The sequence below is a fragment of the Protopterus annectens genome, chromosome 10.part0 (genome assembly GCF_019279795.1).
Source record: "Protopterus annectens isolate FY-2018-M chromosome 10.part0, PAN1.0, whole genome shotgun sequence".
Lineage (NCBI taxonomy): Eukaryota > Metazoa > Chordata > Ceratodontiformes > Protopteridae > Protopterus > Protopterus annectens.
In genome coordinates this window covers 651,118,484-651,140,627 of record NC_056744.1, presented here as the reverse complement: position 1 = coordinate 651,140,627, position 22,144 = coordinate 651,118,484, and the positions used below count along the sequence as shown (strand labels likewise).

General features: G+C 36.9%; 1 protein-coding gene across 1 annotated transcript in view; it reads right to left on the bottom strand.

Annotated features, from left to right (window-relative positions):
• LEXM (lymphocyte expansion molecule) overlaps positions 1–22,144 on the bottom strand; it is a 351,176-nt gene that overhangs the window by 193,749 nt on the left and 135,283 nt on the right. Inside the window, exon 3 of the mRNA XM_044085500.1 lies at positions 16,907–17,077. Within this exon, the coding sequence (XP_043941435.1) occupies positions 16,907–17,077 (171 nt within the window). The remainder of the gene's footprint in view (positions 1–16,906; positions 17,078–22,144) is intronic.

Sequence of the window (22,144 nt, the reverse complement as noted above, 5' to 3'; positions counted from 1 at the left end):
AACTTAAGAAATGTCTGAAATCCGGATGAATAGCGATGTGATGAGAGGCATCTTTAAGTCTGGTGTTACCAGGAAACTTGAAAGCGGAAGAAAAAGTAAAAGGTTGTGAAGTGACATCATTTTGAATTTGGGCACTATCACAAACAGGTTTAGGAAAGAAATATCCAGAACTGGTCTCAAAGCATATTATTTCTTTCAAACTAGGAACATTCTTGAATAAAATCCCTTCCTCACCTGGGAAGAGGAACTGATTCTATCACTCCTTGAAACAGCATGCAATGAAGAACCAGAGGACACAAAAGAGTCTGATCTGCAGGATGAGGATTTTCTGCCCACTGCCATCTGTAACCCTGATAAATGATTTTCAGAATCCATTTGTCTGAAATAATCTTTTGCCAAATAGAAGAATGGAGATTCAGACTTTCTGGAAGAGAAAAGGGGCCGGACTGGGAGGGGGTTACAAGGTCTCTGAAAAATCATACCCCTCAACTATCCAGATTTTTGCAGCATGTCCAGATATTTCCTCATATTTTTGGTCTGTTCTTCATAAAATGTGTGTTTTTTTCTGTCAAATCACAGAGGATTGATGCTACTAAATAATGACATACATTTGAGTTGATTTAGAACAAGTCATCACTGCTTTCTCAAAGGAAAAAAATACATCCTCATTGGGACCCAATAACATCCCAAGCTGCATCCTACATGAATTCAGGCAAGGAACTAGCAGCACCATTAGGCACCCTATTCAACCAAAGTCTGAGTACCAGCTTTGTCCCAGCTGAGTGGAGGACAGCCACTATCATCCCTTTGTGCAAAGGTGGAGCATCCACTGATCCAGGAAATTATAGACCCATCAGCCTAACTAGCCTGATCTGCAAGGCCATGGAACGGATTATCATGGACATTATTAATGACATTGGCAATCTCCAAACACTCGATCCCACACAGTTTGGCTTCATTAAGGGGAGGTCATGTCTACTAAATTTAGTTGACTTCTCTGAGACAGTCACCAAAGCCATGGATGAGGGGAAGACGGTGCACAGCGCCTACCTTGACCTGGCCAAAGTCTTTGACACTATTCCCCACCCTGGCATAATAGATAAACTCTCTCAACTAGGTATCAATCCATATGTTACCAGATGGGTAGCAAACTGGCCCACTGATAGAACCCATCTAGTCAAAATAGGGGAAGCCACCTGAAACAGTAGACCCGTAACAAGCAGTGTACCCTAGGGTTCGGTCTTGGGCCCTCTGTTATTTGGGATATACTTTTCTAAGGCATAGGCCGAAACAGTGGGCTATGGTGGCCAAATTTGCAGATGACTGCAAGCTGGGTGCTGTCATCAATTCCGCTAGTGATGTGGACATCCTCCAAGAGGGTCTCACTCAGACAAATGACTGTTGCCAGAAACATGGCCTCAAGCTGAATACCAAAAAATGCATAATCACCCCCTTTGGGGAGAGTGATGTCCTCACAAATTATCACATTAATAACAATGTCCTAAAATGCAATCAGTCGTGAGGGATTTGGGCACCCAGGTTGATAGTAACCTGGCTTTTGACTACCATGTTGCTTCTGTTGTACGGAAAGCCTTCTACATGGTCCACCTCATAAGTAAGGCTATCTCATCCAGGGACAAGGAGGTCATAACATCCCTGTATTCTTCCTTTATAAGGTCCATCATAGAGTATAACACCCATTTCAGCATGTACCTCACAAAGCACATGCAGCAGCTGGAGAGACCACAGAGGTTCCTCACCAGGAAAATCCATGGCCTCAAACATCTACCATATGCAGATAGGCTAAAAGTCCCATTTCATACAGACTCCTCAGAGGTGACCTCTGTCTGGCATACAAGGCAATCATAGACCCCACCTTGATGGGACTGCTGCATATTCCCAAGTCAAGCTCCACTCGAGTAACTCTCACGTGTGGCCTCAACCTTGTCTGTGACATCAACAGGACTTGTTGGCAGGACAGATTTGTGTCCCTGAGACTCCCCCATCTATGGAACAGACTCCCTCTCCACATCAAGCAGAGTACCTCTTTACCCCTTTTTAAGTGCAACCTGGATAACTGGATGGGAAACAGAAAATACACCCCTGAGATTCCACCCATGTCTCTGCTGGAGAGGGGCATCGGTTGCTGACTTGTCTAAACATAGGCTAAACTCTTGGCTAGGCTTATAAAGGCCTCAGGACCAATAGCCTAGTAACATCCTATGATCCTATGATCCTATGATCCTATGTATAACAGATGGAAGAAAATCATGGCAAAAATTTGGAGGTGTTAGCATCCAGCAGGATAAAAATGCTCTCATCAAACCAAACAAACAACCCAGAGAACAAATAAAGTCTACCAAAGCCAAATTTGAAGTTAATTTGGCCTCCCAGGCCAAAGACAACTGCAAGGTATTCTTCATCTCTGTCCACAACCTCAAAGGCAATACACAATTGTATGCACAGCTCACTGTTAAAGACATAGCAAATGTACTGGCAGGCAAACACAGCTCTAGCTTTACCCCTCTGTCCCACCAGCCTCCCCTCAGGAAATACCATCAAATACAATTCCCTCTGCTATCACTACAGAACAAGGTCCTCAATGCTCTCTAAGGCCAAGAACACTGCATCGATGGGCCGGAACAATATCCCAGGGTGCCTTCTACACATAATGAAATATGACCTGTCATACCTTCTGGAATCAATATTTATCTGTATCCTCCAAACAGGTTTCATAACTCATGAATGAAGAAAAGCAACTGTCATCCTACTGCACAAAGGCAGACCATCTATAGACGTTGGAAACTATAGACCCATAAGACTCACTAGTCTCATATGCTAAGTCATGGAAAGAATTATGATGGAAATGATCGATATGACATAGGAAACCTCCAGATACTGAACCCAACACAGTTTGGTTTCGTCAAGGGCAGGTCATGCCTACTCAACCTGGTAGACTTCTGTGAGAAGGTCAACAAACCAACAGATGAGGCCAAAATGATTCACACAACCTACTCTGATGTGACTAAGGCATTTGACACAATACCTCGCTCACACATTGATGATAACCTCAACAGGATCAGTATAAACCCTTATGTCACCCAGTGGACAGCCAACTGGCTCATAGACTGGACCCAAAAAGTTAGAATTGGGCAGTTCACCTCTACAAAGAATCCCCGTGGATTGGTCCTGCAACCACTCCTTTTTGGCATTTACGTTACTGAAGTCAAGGCCAAGGCCAAGAGCCTGTGGCTGACCAAATTTGCACATGATTGCAAATTAGGAGCTGTCACTGAATCCCCATCAACACTAATGTTCTACAAGAAGGGCTGGCACAAACAAATAACTGGTGTTACAGCCATGGAGAAAAACTAAATGCCAAGAAATGCATAATAGTACCTTTTGGGAAGTCATCCACTTCTGATAATTATCATATTGACAACACACCTCTAAGAACTGACCCAGTAGTTAGGGACTTGAGGACACAGGTGGACAGTAATCTAGCCTTTGACCATCACATATCTATGGTAGTGAGGGAATCATTCCATGCTGTGGAACTTATAAACAAAGGTATGGAATCTAGGTCCAAGGAGGCTGTTGTTCCACTTATTTGGCATTCATCAGACCCATCATTGGAGTACAATGCCCTTTGGTATGTACCTAGCTAGGCATATTTAACAAACGGAACATTCACAGAGTTTCCTCACTAAAAGAATAAAGGGCATAAACAACATATCCTGAGCAGCCGGCCTCAGAGCTCTATCCCTGTACTCTGTCTCCTATTGTTAAGGGGAGATCCATACCTGGCATACAAGGCATCATCGAGTCACACTCTGATGGACCTCCTGTATATACGGAAAACAAACAACACCAGAATTACCAACTTTAAAGACTTAAACCTTGTCTATGATATCAATATGAACTGATGGACAGACAGGTATGTATCCCAGAGATTATCTCTTGTCTGGAACAGGTTCCCTATCCATTTGAAGCCGAGTCCCTCCCTAACCCAATTCAGTGTAACTTGGACAATTTGCTGAGGAACAGGTAATTAATCCCTGGTTTGGCACTTACATCTCTATTGGATACAGGCAACCTGTAAATGGATAATCTACCAGGCCCCTGCTTGTAGATGTTTCATCTCCCAAGCCTCTGTTCACATTTACCAGGGGCACCAGAACTTGTCAGAGATTTGGGTTACATGGCTAGGCTTAAAAAGGCTCATTAGCCTTGTACATACTTATGAACTATATTCAAACAACTGTAGCAAACTTTTAAACATAAAATGATTATAAAACGTACTTTTCTCTTGTATAAGGCTGCCTGCAATTAATTTGTATATAACTGCCTTAACTATCTCAGTCTGGCAAGCTAAAAGCTTAATTGATCTAGGAAATTATTCTTTTGAGCTGAGATATAGGAGCTGAATTGCTTGGCTGTCATAAGGCCTTACTAAGTGTAATGCTATTGGCTCCCAAAAAAACAATTACTTGAAAACTGAAGTCAAAAACTAAACCAACAATAACTAAAGTACTGAGTATTATAAAAGAGATGAAAGAGCTGGGGATAGGATCTTTAGAAAAAGGAAAGAACAAATTACATCTAAAAATGGAATTTATGGGATTAATACATGCAGAAAATGTTCAGGAAGGAGAGTAAGGTTTACGGAAAAGCAGAAATTGAACAATTTATGTAATGTTGCTATCAATGAAAATTGTTAAAAAGAAAACACATTATGTATGTTGCATAATATTACCATGCTTTCTTTTCCTTTCTATTGATGCATGTGTATTCGCGTCACTATTTAAGATGCAATGATTTAATAAATATGTTTTAAAAACGCTTAACTGATCTAATAAGGTAAAACATGTTACTTAAAATCTCCCAGGGCACACCCAAGTTAAAGAAAAAAAATCTAAACCCTGGTCAATATACCTGGAAATTAGAACCAAGACAGTTACTTGCTATTAAGCTTTGGGTCAAATAAATATAAATATAAATTCTGCACAATTGAGTGGCTCTTGGCTCATTTCCACAAAGCAAGGTACTTTTAATCACTTGTTTATATGCTGTTTAAAGTACTCTGCTGTTGATGTCCTGAATTATGTATGGCCTCTCCTTGTGCCTTTCCTTAAGTTTGAGTTTGTTTGCGGTAGCATTTCATACCAGACACTCTTTTACTGTGCTTTTACATTAGGAGGACTGGGATTATTCATCTAGTGGCAGTAGTTGTTTGCCTGTTCTATCTGAGTTGGGAAGCACACAAAAGGGCTCTATGTGTAGTTGTTTTTTTTTTCCTTTGGCCAGAGGGCTCAATAGGCAGTTTTCTATATTTCCAGTGCTGGTATAAATCTGGCAAATTTGCACAGAGCTGCTTGCTGTGCCAGTGCCCTGTACAGATGCAAACATCTAGAAGCAAATTTTCCCTTTAGAACTTCCCATAAAATGGTACCCTGTAAACCAGTAAGTACAGAGCAAATACCTAACACACTGACAAGCTTAGAGAAGCTAATTGTGCACTGAGTGGCAATACTGTTACATTTAGTATTTTATAGTCTAGTCTGCCCCCAACCCCCTCCCTCAAAAAAGCACCCTTAATAGCATTCTGTTAACTTCCATATGCCACACTCTTGTAGCTCACCAATTAGGGAACTGGACAACATGGATATGCAATTTTCTAATTTCTCAGCAGCCAGCCTGGCGGATATGGGTAACCTGAGACATTGTAGCAATTGTCTCATGTTTACTGACAACCACTTAATCCTTAACGTAACTGATACAGTATGCAAGAGATGTGCATACACAATGTCACTGAAGACTAAACTCTCACAAAGAAGCACATATCAGGTTGCCAAAACCACACACACACACACACACACACACACACACACACACACACACACACCACACATACAGACCAACATATTCTGAGGCACTTAAATGCACTCTTTCTAAACAAAAAATAACTCCTAGAACACTAATTAGCAAAGATTATACTCAGGAAACAAAATCACTGGACAAAAGCAACACTGAACTATATACATATATATATATATATATATATATATATATATATATATATATAAAACCAAATACAAAGCCCATCGGGCAAGCAAATGCACTTCCCAGGACTGTAGTCATTGGGGACTCCATTGTAAGACATACTGATGCCCCTATAACCATGGCAAACAAGAAGATAATAGTTAGTTGCCTATCTGGAGCTAGGATCTGCCAAATTATGCACACACTCAAGTCATTACACCACAGGTACCAGTATGACACCATCATAGTCCATACAGGTGTAAATGACCAGAGATGTACCTCCCTAAACTACAGATCTCAGGCTGGTAAGAGCCTATCATTGAGTAGCATATTATCTTCACCAAGGATAATGCCACAGTACCAACAAGGCTGACTGATTTTAGCAATTGGCTGAGTTTCTGATATCATTCTAAGGAGATACAAATATTTGTCAACATGAGAAGGCATGGTTAACAAACCATGTTGTTTTGGCAAGGATGGTCTACACCTGTCCCCTCCAGGCTTTTGAATATCAGCTAAAATGTACCCTCCCTCCTCAGTGCCTTTTTTAGGCAATGCCAAATTGACAAACCTACTGATATAGCAAAATCAACTCAACTGAGCCTCATGGTGTTACTGCTCAATGCCAGGTACCTAAACAAAAAAATAGACTCCCCCAAGCCCTCCTCACCCTGGAGAATATAGACATCTGTGCAGTTACAACACATAGTTTAAAGCTGCAGAGTACTCTGGCAGTACAAGGTTTCAGTGCCTTCCAGACTTTTAAACCAGTAGGTGGACAGCCAGGGACTAAACGTGGAGGTGTGTCGATATACATTAATAATAAACATACTTCGAGGTTGGTTAAACAGGATGATGTGCTACAGTTTCTCTGTGTGCAGGTCACTATAGATGAAATCCTGTACCATATTCTAGCAAGCTATAGTTCCTATGAAATTCATAGCACATACTTAAACCTATTGGAAACACTCACCGTCCAAACTAACTCCTTACTTATGGGGGACTTTAATTACCCTTCTATAGACTAGGGAATGCTACACGGCCTAAATCTGCAGGCACATACTCTTGGACTTTGTAAATACAAACACCCTTAACCAGCTGTCTCCTTCAAAATCAAAGTCGGCTTGGTAACTCCAGTAAACCCAGTAACAGTTAGGAACTATTCCAAGGCAAACTACCTTTTATTAAGTGATAGTTTGTCAAAATTCAATGCCCTTCCAAATCCAGAGAACACAGCAGCCTGTGAAGAATTATTAACAGAAACTCTGTACAACCATGTCAATGGCTGCATAGAGGCTACTGTACCTACCAGAAGTAAGCCCAAAACTAACTCCAAAACCAAAACACCCTGGTGGCATCCCAGATTAAACAGGTAATGCAACAAAAGAAAACAAATCATAGCTAAAATCAGGAAGTGTAACTCCCATAACGATAAGAACTCTCTCATCAAAATAAACAGGCAGCTAAGAGGGCTAATTATGTCCAATAAAGCCAATTTTGAAGCCAAGATAGCCTCCCTGGCAAAACACAACCATAAGGCCTTCTTCAGCTATGCCAGAAACCTCAAAATCAGCACACAGTAGTGTACTGAACTGATGGCTAATGGTGCCACATTTATTGAGCCCTGTGATATAGTGAATCTGCTGGCTAACAAATTCAGTCCCAAGTTTATTCCCCACTTACCTCTAGCCACCTCCCAAGAAATACTTAAATACCTTCAAACATAACCCCTTCAACTACAGATAGAGAGCATGCATGGCTGTGCTCACTAACGCCAAGAACACAGCCTCAATGGGCCCCAATAATATCATGTGATTCCTTCTGAATAGTCTAAAATATGTCTGGGCCACCGGAGTTACTATTTAACTATAGTCTTTAAACAGGCTTTGTGCCATGAGAATAGAGAACTGCAACAGTCATCCCACTACATAAGAACAGACCATCAACAGATCCTGCAAACTACAGTTCCATTAGTCTGACTAGTCTTCATGCATGGAAATAATCAGCAAAGGCACAGGAGACCTTCAGACACTCATTTCATCCCAGTTTGACTTTCTCAAAGGAAAGTCATAACTACTGAATCTAGTGGAATTCTTTTAGAAGGTCACCAAGGTGATGGATAGGGTAAAACAGTGCATACTGCCTACCTTGACCTGGCTAAAGCATCTGATACAGTATCCCACTCTGGCACAGTTAACAAACTTATGGAATTGGCATATAACATGCTGGATAGCTAGATGGCTCACAGGAAGTTAGGACTGGTCAGACTACCATTTTAAAGAGACAAGTCACCAGTGGAGTCCCTCAAGGCTCTGTGCTAGGCCTGCTCCTCTTTGGCATCTACTTCTCAGAAGTCAGGCTAATGTCAAAGGCCTCTGGCTGACCAAGTTTGCTGATGACTGCAAACTGGGAGTAGTCACAGAACCCCCCAAGAAACTAACATCTTACAAGAGGGTCTAACACAGACAAATGACTGATGTCAAAGCTTTGACTTAAAACGCAATGCCAAGAAATGTATTACCTTCTGGGAAGTCAGCCACCCCAGGAAACAATGTCATTAATAAAACACTTCTAAGAGTTGACTCACTACTCAGGAACCTGGGAACACATGTAGACAGTAACTTGGCCTTTGACCAACATGTATCAAAGGTAGTAAGGAAATTGTTCTAATTTGCTCAACTTACAATTAATTGTATAGCATCTACATCCAGGGAAGTCATTGTACCACTATACTCGGCCCTCATCAGACCCATCATTGGGTTTATTGCCCCCTTTGGTATGTACCTGACAGACACATGAAGCAAATGGAATGTCCACAAAGGTTCCTTACAAAAAGAATACAGTTCATAAACATAATGTCCTGTGTGGATCACCTCAAGGCCCTATCTCTATACTCAGTCTCCTACAGACTACTGAGACATGATTTATGCCTGGCATAGAAGGCATCAATGGACTACATTGTGATGAACCTTTTGCACATCTGTAAAACAAACATCATCAGAACTACTTGATCTAATGACCTAAATTTTTCTTGCATTGTAAACAGGGCAGATATGTATCTCAGAGAATTCAATTTCTCTGGAATAGGTTCTTCATCCATGTGAAAAAGAGTCCCTCCCTAACTTTATTTAAGTGTAACTTGGTCCATTTGATAAGAAATTGAATATTCACCCCTGGTCTGACACCCACATCTCTGATGGACAGAGGCAGTCAGTAAATCATGTCATAACCAACAATCACACCCTATATAAACTTCTAAAACATAAAACTTGTCAGATACATTTGGGTTGTTCAGCAGCGCTCTCAACCTCTTAGCATAATAAATTTGGACAAAGCCTAAAATAATGGGGGACAAATGCCCCAAAATAGGGATAGATTTTAAATACTACACTTATAAACTTAGAAAGTTGATAGAATAACACAATTTGTGTTAGCATGCATTTTCTGATGGATATAAAGTCTGCAACTCAAACGTATATTATTTTTTAGTGGTTTCAATCCTCAGTGATTTACTAGAAAAATCACAAATTTTATGAGGAAAATTCAAAAAAATATGAGGCAAAAATCTGGCTAGTTGAGAATTATTTTACTTGGCCAGGCTTATAAAGGACCTAATGGTTGCTAGTCTAGTATATACCTATGAACCTAAATAATTTCCAGCAAAACACCTGTTCAGCTTGATAAATCTGAATGATAATCTCAGGAGGAATCTGGCTTAATGTTTGTTGATTTCCAGACCTTAGTAATCACTTTATTTACAACAAAGTTAACAAGGCTTCTTTGGGCAAACCTATCCACCAACATCCCAATAACCACTCGACCACAAGGACGAAGACACTACCCCTCTAACAAGCCACAAATGATCAACAGCTTCAAACTCATCTAAACTGATTCAAGATTTCACAACTGCAAAATATTTGCATCCAGACATCTTTTAATTGTTCCAAATGCCCCCAACAAGATGTTGAGAAAGCCAGATAATGATAAATACTAAACATATCTGTTAACCAGATAACTTTACTGGACAAACAGCTGCATGTCAAGGGTGATCCAGTAGCAATATCTGGTTAAGTGACTTGCTCAGAGTTAAATGATAGGCAAATGGAGGGTATGAAAATGAAACCCAAAACTACAACTGAGTCTAGGTCTAACAGTGCATAGTTTAAACCTCTGTACCGTATTGCCTTGATGGGATAGGAAAATACTTGCATAAGCATTTCTACTTGACAATATGGAATTTTGACTTGGTTCCTATTCTGGGGAGTAGGCATAAATGTGACCAAACACTACTCAATAACTACTGATAGGTCTTCTCCCGTGCCTACCTTGTCACATCAATGACCTGAAATTTAGGTTAGATAACAATGTTATAAATTGTACCAATCAACTTCTTTGAATGGATCACCTCTCGCCTTGCCAATTGCAATCACTTGATGCAATATGGACCATCCCCCAGTTCAGGTTCTATCCAATTAGTCTATTACAAAGAGCTAACCATGTGTTGGTTATTTTAAAAAATGGGAGGGAGAGGTTAACTGGAACACAGCCTTAAAGTGAATCCATATATCAGTTTCTCAGCCCTATAACATCTGCTGCTAGTACCTCAGTACCCAGATACCACCAAGCCATTGACAGAGATCAGCATACTAAACCTTGTCATGTATAGCCTGTTTAATCACCAACATTATACATGTCTTTAAACCCAGCCAATGAGCAGCCGTAAATGACCAGCCAATGAGCAGCCGTAAATGACTAAGTACAAGTTCTTGAATGGAAGGTGTTATGCATCTCTTATATTCTAAATGCAGAACCCATTCTTTAGCTTTACAGCCAAGTAAGCAAACAGGTCACTGCTGGAACATGTCTTTAAATTACGTCCAATAATACTCCAAATAACTGAAGAAACAAATGCTTGGTTTGGACTGAGCAGAAACAATAACAGTGCAAACAACAGATGTTACTAGCATCTGCACCAGGCTAGACCAAATTCTGACCCATCAACAGTATGAATTACTTTAACTCAAATTCAGGTGGGAAAATCAGCTCCAGAAACAAAAATATATACATACATCGGGAAGATGGGTTCGTGTTCTCATTACCCACTTCCTGACACCATCCCAGGGTCTCTGACCTCCTCATACTCATTGGGTACCAGTATCCATTAGGATTCCTGAATGCAGCTATCATTTTCACTGTCACTCTTCTCACCAGTCCTCTAAGGTATATGCATCACAAGACTGCAGTCCCTCTTAGTCATCACTTCTAGTTCTCCCTAGCTTTGCTGCAGATCAGACTTAAATGGTGAATTTAATAAGACTGCATTGATACAACAATATCAGTCATTCATCTTTAGCAATCATGCGCCAAGCAACATTTTGACAGTAGCAGTCTGATGGCGCTTTTTGAATGGGCCCTGCTTTTGCTAACAGTGAAACCGTAAGTTAGGAGTATATAAAAAATGTAGCTCCCACTATCAAAGGTGCAGCAAGTAAAAAAATAACAGTGGATAAAATCAAGCTACACCTCCACAGCTCAAATGAAATGTAAACATTAAACCAAATTTTAATATGGTACTAAAACCGTTGAGGCAGACAAAATGCAAATGAGATCAAATAAACACAGAACGCAAAGTCCCAACTCTGTAACTCGATAAGCGCTTTCGGTTTGAAACCTTCCTCAGATCGCAATAAAAAAGGGACTCCATTTCCTTTTTAAAAAAAATAAATAAGCCAATTGGCACAAAGATAAAAGACAGCGCCCTTCCTTCCATTCATAATTGGAGCTACCAATCACATGATTGGAATTTGGCACACCTTCTGATTTAACCAATGGCCGGCCTTCTGGCTTTCAGTAGGGGTTTCAGCGGAATTACACCATTCAGACCAGGTGGACGATCTGCCCTTAAATTTATAATCCATTTAGTTTTGGAAATTTCAGTTCAATTGGAAATATCCCCTTGTTTTACTCCTTCATAAAGCTGTTCAATGGCCTTAAAACTAAAAGAGTAATCAGGATACTTTGTAATGTGCAAAGACAATGCATTATGTATATCACCTTTACGTATAGCGCATATATGCCTTAACATTCTTTTCTTGAAAATCTGATTAGTCTTACCTACATAAAATGAGGTACAAACTGTACAAGTTGCTAGGTAGACTATATTCTTGGTGTTGCAAGTGGCTTTGCAACTAAAGAAATATTCATAATTTGTGTTCGGGTGTCTGAATGTATTACTACAGACAATATATTCACAGGCTGAACAATTACCACATTTAAATGTGCCTTTGCGTCCACTTAATACCTGCTTGGAAAACCCATCTTTAGTGCATAAGAGTCTTTTAATATTTTTCTTATTCTTATATCCGAAGCACGGTTCCGTTCCTACAATTTCACGTAGCTTCAAATCCTGCATCAAAATTGGCCAATACTTCATTATGATATCCTTTACTTGCTTGTTGCCTGTACTATAAGTGATCGTTAGTCTTAGTTTTTCTGGTTTTGGATGTTGAGCACTTTCTAACCTCGTTCCAGTTTCATTTAAGGAAAGACTGGTATCCTGCTTGGAATAGCCATGTAGTTGTAATCGCTTTTGCAAGTTATTCATTTATTGCTGGGTGATTGTTTCTTGAGTACACCTTTTAGAAATTCTCATGGCTTCATTGCGCATGACATTCTTAGTAATATGCCTAAGATGCGTACTGCTTTTGTGAAGACAGTGATTCTTCCAGGTGGGTTTTCTGTACAAGGTGGTATCAACTCCACCTCCTTCTTTGAGAATAACATTAACATCCAAGAAACTGACACTATTTACATGACCAACAGCTTGTTAGTTTCAAAAAAAACTTATGAAAGAGAGCCAAACAGTGTCAAGTCCACAAAATAAAACCAAAAGTAAACACTGCAACGGCAGGGATCCACACCACAAAAATCTTTATTAAAATAATTGTACACGATTGAGCGCTTTCTTCCCTGCTACCAGGGATTTCATCAGAATCTACATCCATTCCTATTTTCCCCTATAAATACTTGAATTACCTCATGATGTCACAAACTGCTAAATTGATTGGTGAATTTAAAGTGCTAAGTGCATTAAAAACATGTTAAAAACCATATAAATACCATATATACACACTTAAAACAAAGTAAGAACTGATAAAATACAATTAGTTTCATATGTTCCCATAAAACATTCATTTTCATTTTGTGAATTCCACTTTTCTATTTAATATAGGCTTTATTGTAATGATTTCATTTAAACCCGGGGGTAGGCTTGCTTGTAATCTTATTTGCCATTTGACTTCTCTTTCTTCTATGTATATTCTATAGTTCCCACCCCTTGGATTTTTTGAAACCTTTTCTAAAATTGTGAATCTAAAATCTTTGCAGCCATGAGAACTACTGATATGCCTATATAGGGCATTGTTGGAGTTGTGTGTATTTATTTGGTATGTGTGTTCATATATTCTGTCTTTCAACTTTCTCTCAGTTTTACCTATGTAAAAACTGGAGCAGGTTTCACACATAGCCAGATAGACCACACCAGTGGTTTGACAATTCCCTCTTACTGGTTTCACTACTTTTTGCAAATAATTATTGATTTTTATATTTTGTTCTGTACATATATATTTACACTGTGGGCAATTGCCACATTTTGTAGTCCTGTGTTTATAATTCAACTTATTGTGCATTTCAAAATTCTTTTTCAAGTTTGCACCTACTTTGTATGCAAAATTGGGTTTATGACCCCCTATATTCCACAACTTGGTGTTATTCCTCAAAATAGCCCAATTCTTTGTTATAATTTTCTCTACCTCCGTTGCATAACCTCCGAATGGAACTATCATAGCTCTTTCATAGTTCTTATTATTATTTTCTATGTTATTTATTCCACTATCTTCTCTCAAACCATAGATGTTACCTAGAAGTGGCTTATATTTTTTACCCCATTCTCCTTGAATGTATTCGACATATTCGTTTATTATTTTTACCGGGTACCCTCTCTCTTGGAACATATGAGATACTTTTCCTAATTCCTCTTGTAAATCTTCCATTTTTGAGGTCATCCGTGCCACCCTGATTAATTGTCCCTTGACTATACTATGCTTTTGTTTAATCAGGTGGTCACTGGAATATTGCAAGTATGAGTTGCTGAAGGATGATTTTCTATATATCTTAGATTTAAAATTACTTGTGTCCTTGTCTATATATGTGTCCAAGTAGTTTATACCTTGTGTATTATATACATGTGTGAATTTTAAAAATCCTGTACTATTATTGAGATACTCTACCAGATCCTTAATGATACTTTCAGGGCCCTTCCATAAAATAAAAATATCATCCAAAAATCTAACGTAGAGTCTCATATATTGGAGAAAAACACTATTAAACACATAATTTTGCTCCCAGTTTAACATCACCAAGTTTGCAAATACTGGGGCGCAAGAAGCACCCATTGCTACACCTCTGTGTTGCTTATAGTATTCTCCATCAAAGAAAATGTAGTTGAAATCTAAAACAATTTCCATAAATTCCACTATTAAATTTTGTTTATCTTTATCCAGTGTTGTGTTCTTATGTAAACAATCCCTAAACATGTCTAATCCCTCCTGTTTGGGAATGCATGTATATAATTCAACTACATCTATTGTTACGAATATTATATCCTTGTCCCACAATTCTTCCTTAATTCTTCCCAAAAAGTCCCATGAATCTTTGATTATGTGATCACTGTTAAAAACCTGTTGTTTCAGCCACTTATCTATAGTTGCTCCAAAAGGGTATGTTTTTGACCCACGTCCATCCACAATTGGTTTGAAACATAAGTTTTCCAAATTTTTGTGGGTTTTTGGTATCCCAAATATAGTGACTACTTTTGGGTTTACGACTTTTAAGTATTTATAAATGTCTCCTGTTATTCTTTCCTCTAAGAGGTAATCTTCCAAGTAGTAGTCTATTCTTTTGTTGCTAATATTCATCTCATTAAGAGATGCTGGTTGATATGTGTCTGGGTCATTCAACATTTCAAAGATTTTTTGGGAATATTCCAGTGTGTCAAAGAAAACCATCCCTCCTCCTTTGTCCGGTCGCATAACTCTTATAGTTTTATCTTTCTTAAGACTTTGCAAGACTTCATTTTGTTTGTAAGTCAAATTTCTATTAACTAAGGTAGGCTTCTCCTTACTTTTTAATTTATAAATGTCCTCCACAATTGCTTTTTCTAAGACATTTAACGTTGGGTCTAAAGGTGGATTATACACACGTTTATTGCTAGGTTCCAATGTATTATTTTTTCCTTTTCTTTCAATTTTACTTCTGTCATGAAACATGTAGGCCAAATTTAACTTTCTCAGGAACAGTTTTAATTCTATAATAGTATTTGTGTAATCAAAAAACCTTGTTGGGACGAATTTTAACCCTTTCATACATAATTCAAAATGTTCAGGTGTTAATTCTATCCCTGCATAGTTGTAAATGTGATATCCATTCATAGTATGTACAACTCCATTTTCTAGTATCTGTTCGTTCACCCTTAATTCCTGTTCCTGTTCCTTCTGTTCCATCCTGTTGTCCATTGTTCTCTTTCCTGCTCTAGCCCCACATCCCATTCTTGTTGGTACTGAAAAGTTGGAAATTCACTAATGTCTTTATTAATTTGTTCTTTGTTATAGTAATTCCTATTTGGTTCTGTTCTATGCATTTTTCTTTGCCCATTAAAGTTTTTATTCTGAGTGTTTCTGTTAAATTTCCCTAATCTATCTCTCTTAATAACATATGCTCTATTTTCCTTATATTCTTCTAAGTCCCTCTTTAATTTCTTACATTTAGTTTCAAATATTCTATTACATTTAAAATCTACACTATCTAATTTCCTGAAGTACACTCCTTCATATTTAGCAAAAAGAAGGTAATTTTTGATTTTTCCATCCAGAATTTCTGCTTCACCTATCAATTTGCTAAGTTTTTTATCATTATGTGTTATTATTTTCCCTATTAATTCCATACCATATCTGTCAAACATTTCTTTAAATTCTGCTATTAAAATTCTGCTATTAAAAAGTATTTATAGGGGAAAATAGGAATGGATGTAGATTCTGATGAAATCGCTGGTAGCAGGGAAGAAAGCGCTCAATTGTGTACAATTATTTTAATAAAGATTTTTGTGGTGTGGATCCCTGCTGTTGCAGTGTTTACTTTTGATTTTAGTTTCAAAAAAAGTTGTAGTTCCATTTAAGAATTCCAGAAACTGTGCGAATTGTTCCTCTTAGGAGTATTGTACCTAGTATTAAAACAGATAAGGTGTGAGCTGTCACTTCAATAAGAGCAATGTACTGTAGCTATACTCTTAAAGTATACAGAATCAGTTTGTCTAGCAAGATACAAAGCTACTGCTTTGGAACACAAAGCAGAATAGCACCATATTGTTACTGCAGTGTAGTATACATGGAGCCAGTGATGAATGAGGCTGTCACTGACTCAGGTGAGTTAAAGAATGATAACAGTCTATGTCAAACATTCAAACTATCTAATGTTTTAACGCAAAGACATACGAATAAAACAGTATGAATCATAAAGATATATACCAACTGTCAGACTGCACTACAGTGGTAAAAGGACAAATTCCCCAGTCCCCACTGTACCATGATTTTGTGCAGCTAAACAGTGGCAGCAATCAAAAGGTTTATTTTGAACTCTGCAGCAGAAAATTGAAGTGCTCAAACTCTTGAGAGTTTGAGTGTTTGAATGGAACCCGTATACATGCGTGCGTTCACACACACATACACACACACACACACACACACACACACACACACACACACACACACACACACACACACTTATACAATTACCAGGAGGAAAAACTCACCAGAAATTTCTTCTGATCCCACAGATCCTTGAAAAGTAAATGTGGCATCTGAGCCAGCTTTGCAGTTTCTACGGCTCTTGCCCACCCTGGTCCAGAGGCCTTTCTTTCCACAACACCAGCACTGAAGTCTCCTTTTTCAATATTATAAGTTCCAGGACCCAACCTTCTTTCCTGAAACATAAATGAAATCATCATTAACTGTTTTGTAAGAATGCTACTATTAAAATCATAGATACCTTTCAAAGGGAAAATGAACAATATGTTTTATCTAAAGCTCTTTATCACTCATAAATGCTGGTGTGTGTGTGTGTGTGTGTGTGTGTGTGTGTGTGTGTGTGTGTGTGTGTGTGTGTGTGTGTGTGTGTGTGTGTGTGTGTATGAATGCACACATGGGTAAGTGTAGAGCATGTGTAGTGCTATGAACATATGCTGTACTTCCTCATTTATTTACATATATAAGGAGAAAATAACCTGTGTACAAATAAGTATTGCAGCAGACACATTTACTTAAATATGCTAGCTAATGGAATTTAAAAGAGCAACTGGGTAAATTACTTCCTACAAGAGTATATTTTAAGGAGAACTCACTATAATAGTAAATCGTAACATTTAGCTTTGCCCTCCTTTTTTTCTACTTCCCAGATAGAATTTTCCATTTCTCCAAATAGTGGCACATTCGCAGTGAGGAATCAAGTCTCCCTTACATGTCCTGCATTGCTGGCTGGACATTCTCCTCATTCTTTTAGTCTGCATTCTCCATAGGACTGTGCGACTGTGGTAGGCAGGTAAGTGTCCTACACCATGGTAGTGCCCCAAGAATAAATCGCTATATAAAACCACTATATGTGTACAGTTGACTGGAAGCACAAACTATAATCATGTTCCGTTTCTCATTATACAGATCAAAATTACAATTGCTACTAAGTGGTAAAATAGTAGCTAAATCTGCTAATGCAGGGAAATATTCTCTATTTATTTTAAATATAAATAAAGGGATCTTATAAAGAAAGAAAGAAAGAAAGAAAATAGCAAAACTTCATACATTGCAATCAACATACATCTGTTTGTCCATAACAACAAAATGATGCTACCAATGACAACTAAACCATTTTCTTTTTGTGTAACAACTTAACAAAAATTAGCTAAAAGTAAAATGCCATGTAGAAATGCTACACTATGGCAATTTTAATAGTAGCGACTTCCTAAAATCTTCAGAAGTAACTAAAAGAAAATGTAACTCTTTTTAAATACATTGTATTAAATTTTAAGCACAATAAATACCATATAAAAGTAGAAATAACTAAGCAAGCTATAGAAAAGGCCTTCACCACTACTGCAATACGAAATTTAAAACTATATAGAATATGTACAAAACATCTAATAAGTTGATCTAGTAATGACTTTTCCAATAAAGGGTATTCATTTGTTAAATTTAACATATTTATTACAAAGTAAAGTAGAAAGAGAAAGAATTTTAATTTTATTTGTTAATTGGGAAAGTCCGACTTGGAACAAAAGCAATTTTTAGTGGAGATCCAGGGAGAAACAGTCCAGATGCATGTCTTTGAACATGGGAGGAAACCCACACGAACACAGGGAGGACATGCAGACTCTGCACAGAAGGCACTCCAGCCGAGAATCGAACCAGAGAACCTCTTGCTGTGAGGCGACAACGCTACCACTGCACCACCCAAAAAAAAAGAAAGATAAATAGTAGATAAGACCTGATAAAAGATATATTAGACTCTGTGTATATTTATGATTAAAGAGACATTATTTTGATAAGATCTGTGTTATCATTTGCCTGTTATGTATATTACTATTATTCTTAAGATTAGAAAAGTGCTTAGGTAAAATTTTTAGTCCACTTTGACATTTAGAAGAGATGTTAATAAAATTAGGTCAAAATGACAATTTATAATTTAGCCAGTCCTGAGAAATATAAAATTTTAGCAAGTAAAAACAGTAATTAAGCTAAACTTTTATCGTGGGCATAAGAAAATGGTTTATGAAGGATTGCTATTTGCCATGGCATGAGTTGAATGTCAGAAATATTACTTTTGACTCTTAAATGTTAAAACATTCCATATTTTTGAATATATATCTATAACGGAAGACATGGAAAACTTCAGCATTATCTGACTCACAATGTGCACAATGTTTTGAAAGTAAAGAGAAGTATTGAGTTTTTTTGCTGGAGTATGGTATGCATTGTAAAGAATGTAAATGATGTAAAATATAGTGTTTTTTAAAGGGATGTATTTTAGAGAATATTTCATAGAGTCTTTACCATGAATATCTTGACAAAGAGCTGGTCTAATGTAGTCCAAAATGTAAATGTATGAAAGGTGTGTTTGAATGTATAATCAATTGTTAATGTATAAATATCTGATAAAGTTTTTTTTATGAAAGAGGGATGCTAAAAATCTTTGTAAAATTTCAATTTTAAAATATAGAGTTGTCTCTCTTTTCTCTCTCTCTCTCTCTATATATATATATATACATATATATATATATATATATATATATATATATATATATATGTGTGTGTGTGTGTGCATGTATACTTGTGGTAATGTATAGTAGTTGACTAATTATACATACCTAACTTTTGATCAATTTCATTATGATTCTTGTCTGCTCAGATAAAGTTGTTTAAAAACAGGAAATCCCATATTAAGATGTTATAGAAGAAGAAATTGTGGTAAAACAGCCATTTATTTATTTATTTAATAAAAAGTTGCAGTTGTGATCTAGAGGTTGCAATAGTTCATAGCAATCCAGAAGGTTCAGCCATTTTATTAATTTTGAAAGGAGTATATCATACTTTGGAAAACATTTATGAATTTTGAAATTTTTAATGGGAGAGGTATTCAGAAAGGGGAGAGGGAAGGGACTGCACTTATATATTTTGAAACATTTATGCAAAATATGGACCCAAGCCGGTAACCAAGAATTGCTATCAAAATTTGTATTTATGGTAACTCATAGTTGTTATGTATTCAAAGTTAAGGAATATAAATGATAGTCTGGTAATCTTATCCCACCATGAAGTTTAGAGGTGATTAGTTTTTTATAACTAATGTTCACAGGTTTATAAATTTAGCTAAAGTGGATTCAATCTGTTTAAAGAATTTTAAAGTTATTACTTGAGTTGAGGATCTAAGGTAGAAAAAAATTTAAGGAACATATTCATTTTAACACATGCTATTTTTGAGAGAAAAGAGAAGTTTACCTTAGCCCATCTTTGGACATCCTTTTGCATGTGCCCACCATTTCTTATGATAAGTTGAGAACTTAATTTAGTTTTTTCAGGGAATATAATACCTAGGTAGTGGCAAGATTGTGTGAGTTTAATACTGTTTCGTTTGCAGATGTCACTAAAGTTATACTTTGGACTAATAGGAAAAAGAAAAGATTTAGTTAACTTTAGTTTATAATTAGAGTTCTTTTGGAGAAAGAATAAATAGATAAGTTATCTTAAGTACATCAGCATTAAGCTGAGTTAAATAAATATTATTGTTGTCAACAAAAGTTGTAAATGGAACATTATGGCATAAGCAATTACGAATTTTATAATAACAATTCTTATGTAAAGAAAGGAAGAGTGGTGCAATATATAAATTAAATAAGTGAAGTAAAAAGAGGACAGCCCTGTATGACACTATTAATTTTAATGGGTGGAAAATGAGTTTGTTAACTATTAATTATATGGTGGGTTGTTGTATAGAATTTTTGTACAATTTAAGAAAGAAGTAGGAAAACCAAATTTCTTCATAACTAAGAAAAGGAAATTAATGTTTACTTTATCAAATGCCTAAGATGTGTCAACTGTTTGGATACATTGAGTTTTGTAAAGTATCCAAGGTAAGTGTTTGGTCTGCTATCTGTCTGGATTTTATGAACCCAGATTTGTAATTAGATAGGACTGATAACAGAATCCTGGTAAGTCTGCAAAAGTAAAGGTGAAAATTTTAATATCAAAATTGATAACAGCAATTGGTCTGTAATTGGCAATTTCGGTAGGATCACTGTTTGGTTTGGGAATTAGTATAGTTTAAATTAAATAAATACTATTCTTCAAACCAGCAAGAGAGGGAGCCATGGATTGTAGTTTTACTGTTATACTGACCTTTCCTTGAAGATATACTGTTATGGTAAACGTGTTACACAATTATATTATCTTCTTCTGGAAGGGCCACTGTAATATAAATCATGACATTTAGGTAGAATGTCAAACAGCATATACTACATTGTAAGAAATGAAGTTACCAGAAGAAACAATTTGCAGTAGGAAAAACACTTTTAGTCTAGTACACCAATTATTACTGTTAATGAAGAGAATGAAGAATACAAATGTTGTAGGCCATTACTTTCAATTGATAGTTCTCAGTGTAACAGTACATGTTAAATGAAACAATGTTGTGAGATGCATAACCTGAATGAATATATAAAATAAAGTCATATTATTTTCACAGAAATTGTATATAGCAATGTGCTAATAATGAAATATATATGAAATGAGACATACATCTCATAAAACTTTAAATACAATAATCTCTAAGAATTTCTTTTCTGTTTCAGATACAAAGAGCAAAGCATTCAGTATACTAAAATTAGAAATTTCAATCATCATACCCAATCAGAGTTAAAGCATTCACTCTGAAAATGCACAGGCATGCAGCACAGATGGGTTAAACCAGATTATAGATGAAGTAGGTGAAGTAGTATATATATATATATATATATATATATATATATATATATATATATATATATATATATATATATATATATATAACGTGTATATAGGTTTGAAATGACCCAGTAAAGCTGTTTGGTGATGACTTGTTGAAATATTAATGAGGTATGAAAGGGAAGAAGTACTAAGCTATTATCCTGTAGCTAAAAATATATCAAAACACTAGACAGAAACTAAATAGTAGGAAACTAAATGCACAGATGTATATGAAAGTACAGGTCCCTTAAGGATAGCTTTTTCAGTGTAAAGTAATTATTCCTTGGTAAGCAGGAAATCAAAATAAACTTGGTTGACTTTTTCGAGACAGTCACCAAGGCCATTGATGAGGGAAAGGCAGTCCATACAGCCTACCTCGACCTGGCAAAGGCCTTCGACACAATACCCCACTCAGGTATCATCGAAAAACTCATCAGCTTGAATGTAAACCCATACATCACAAGATGGGTTGCAAACTGGCTAAGTGACAGAACCCACAG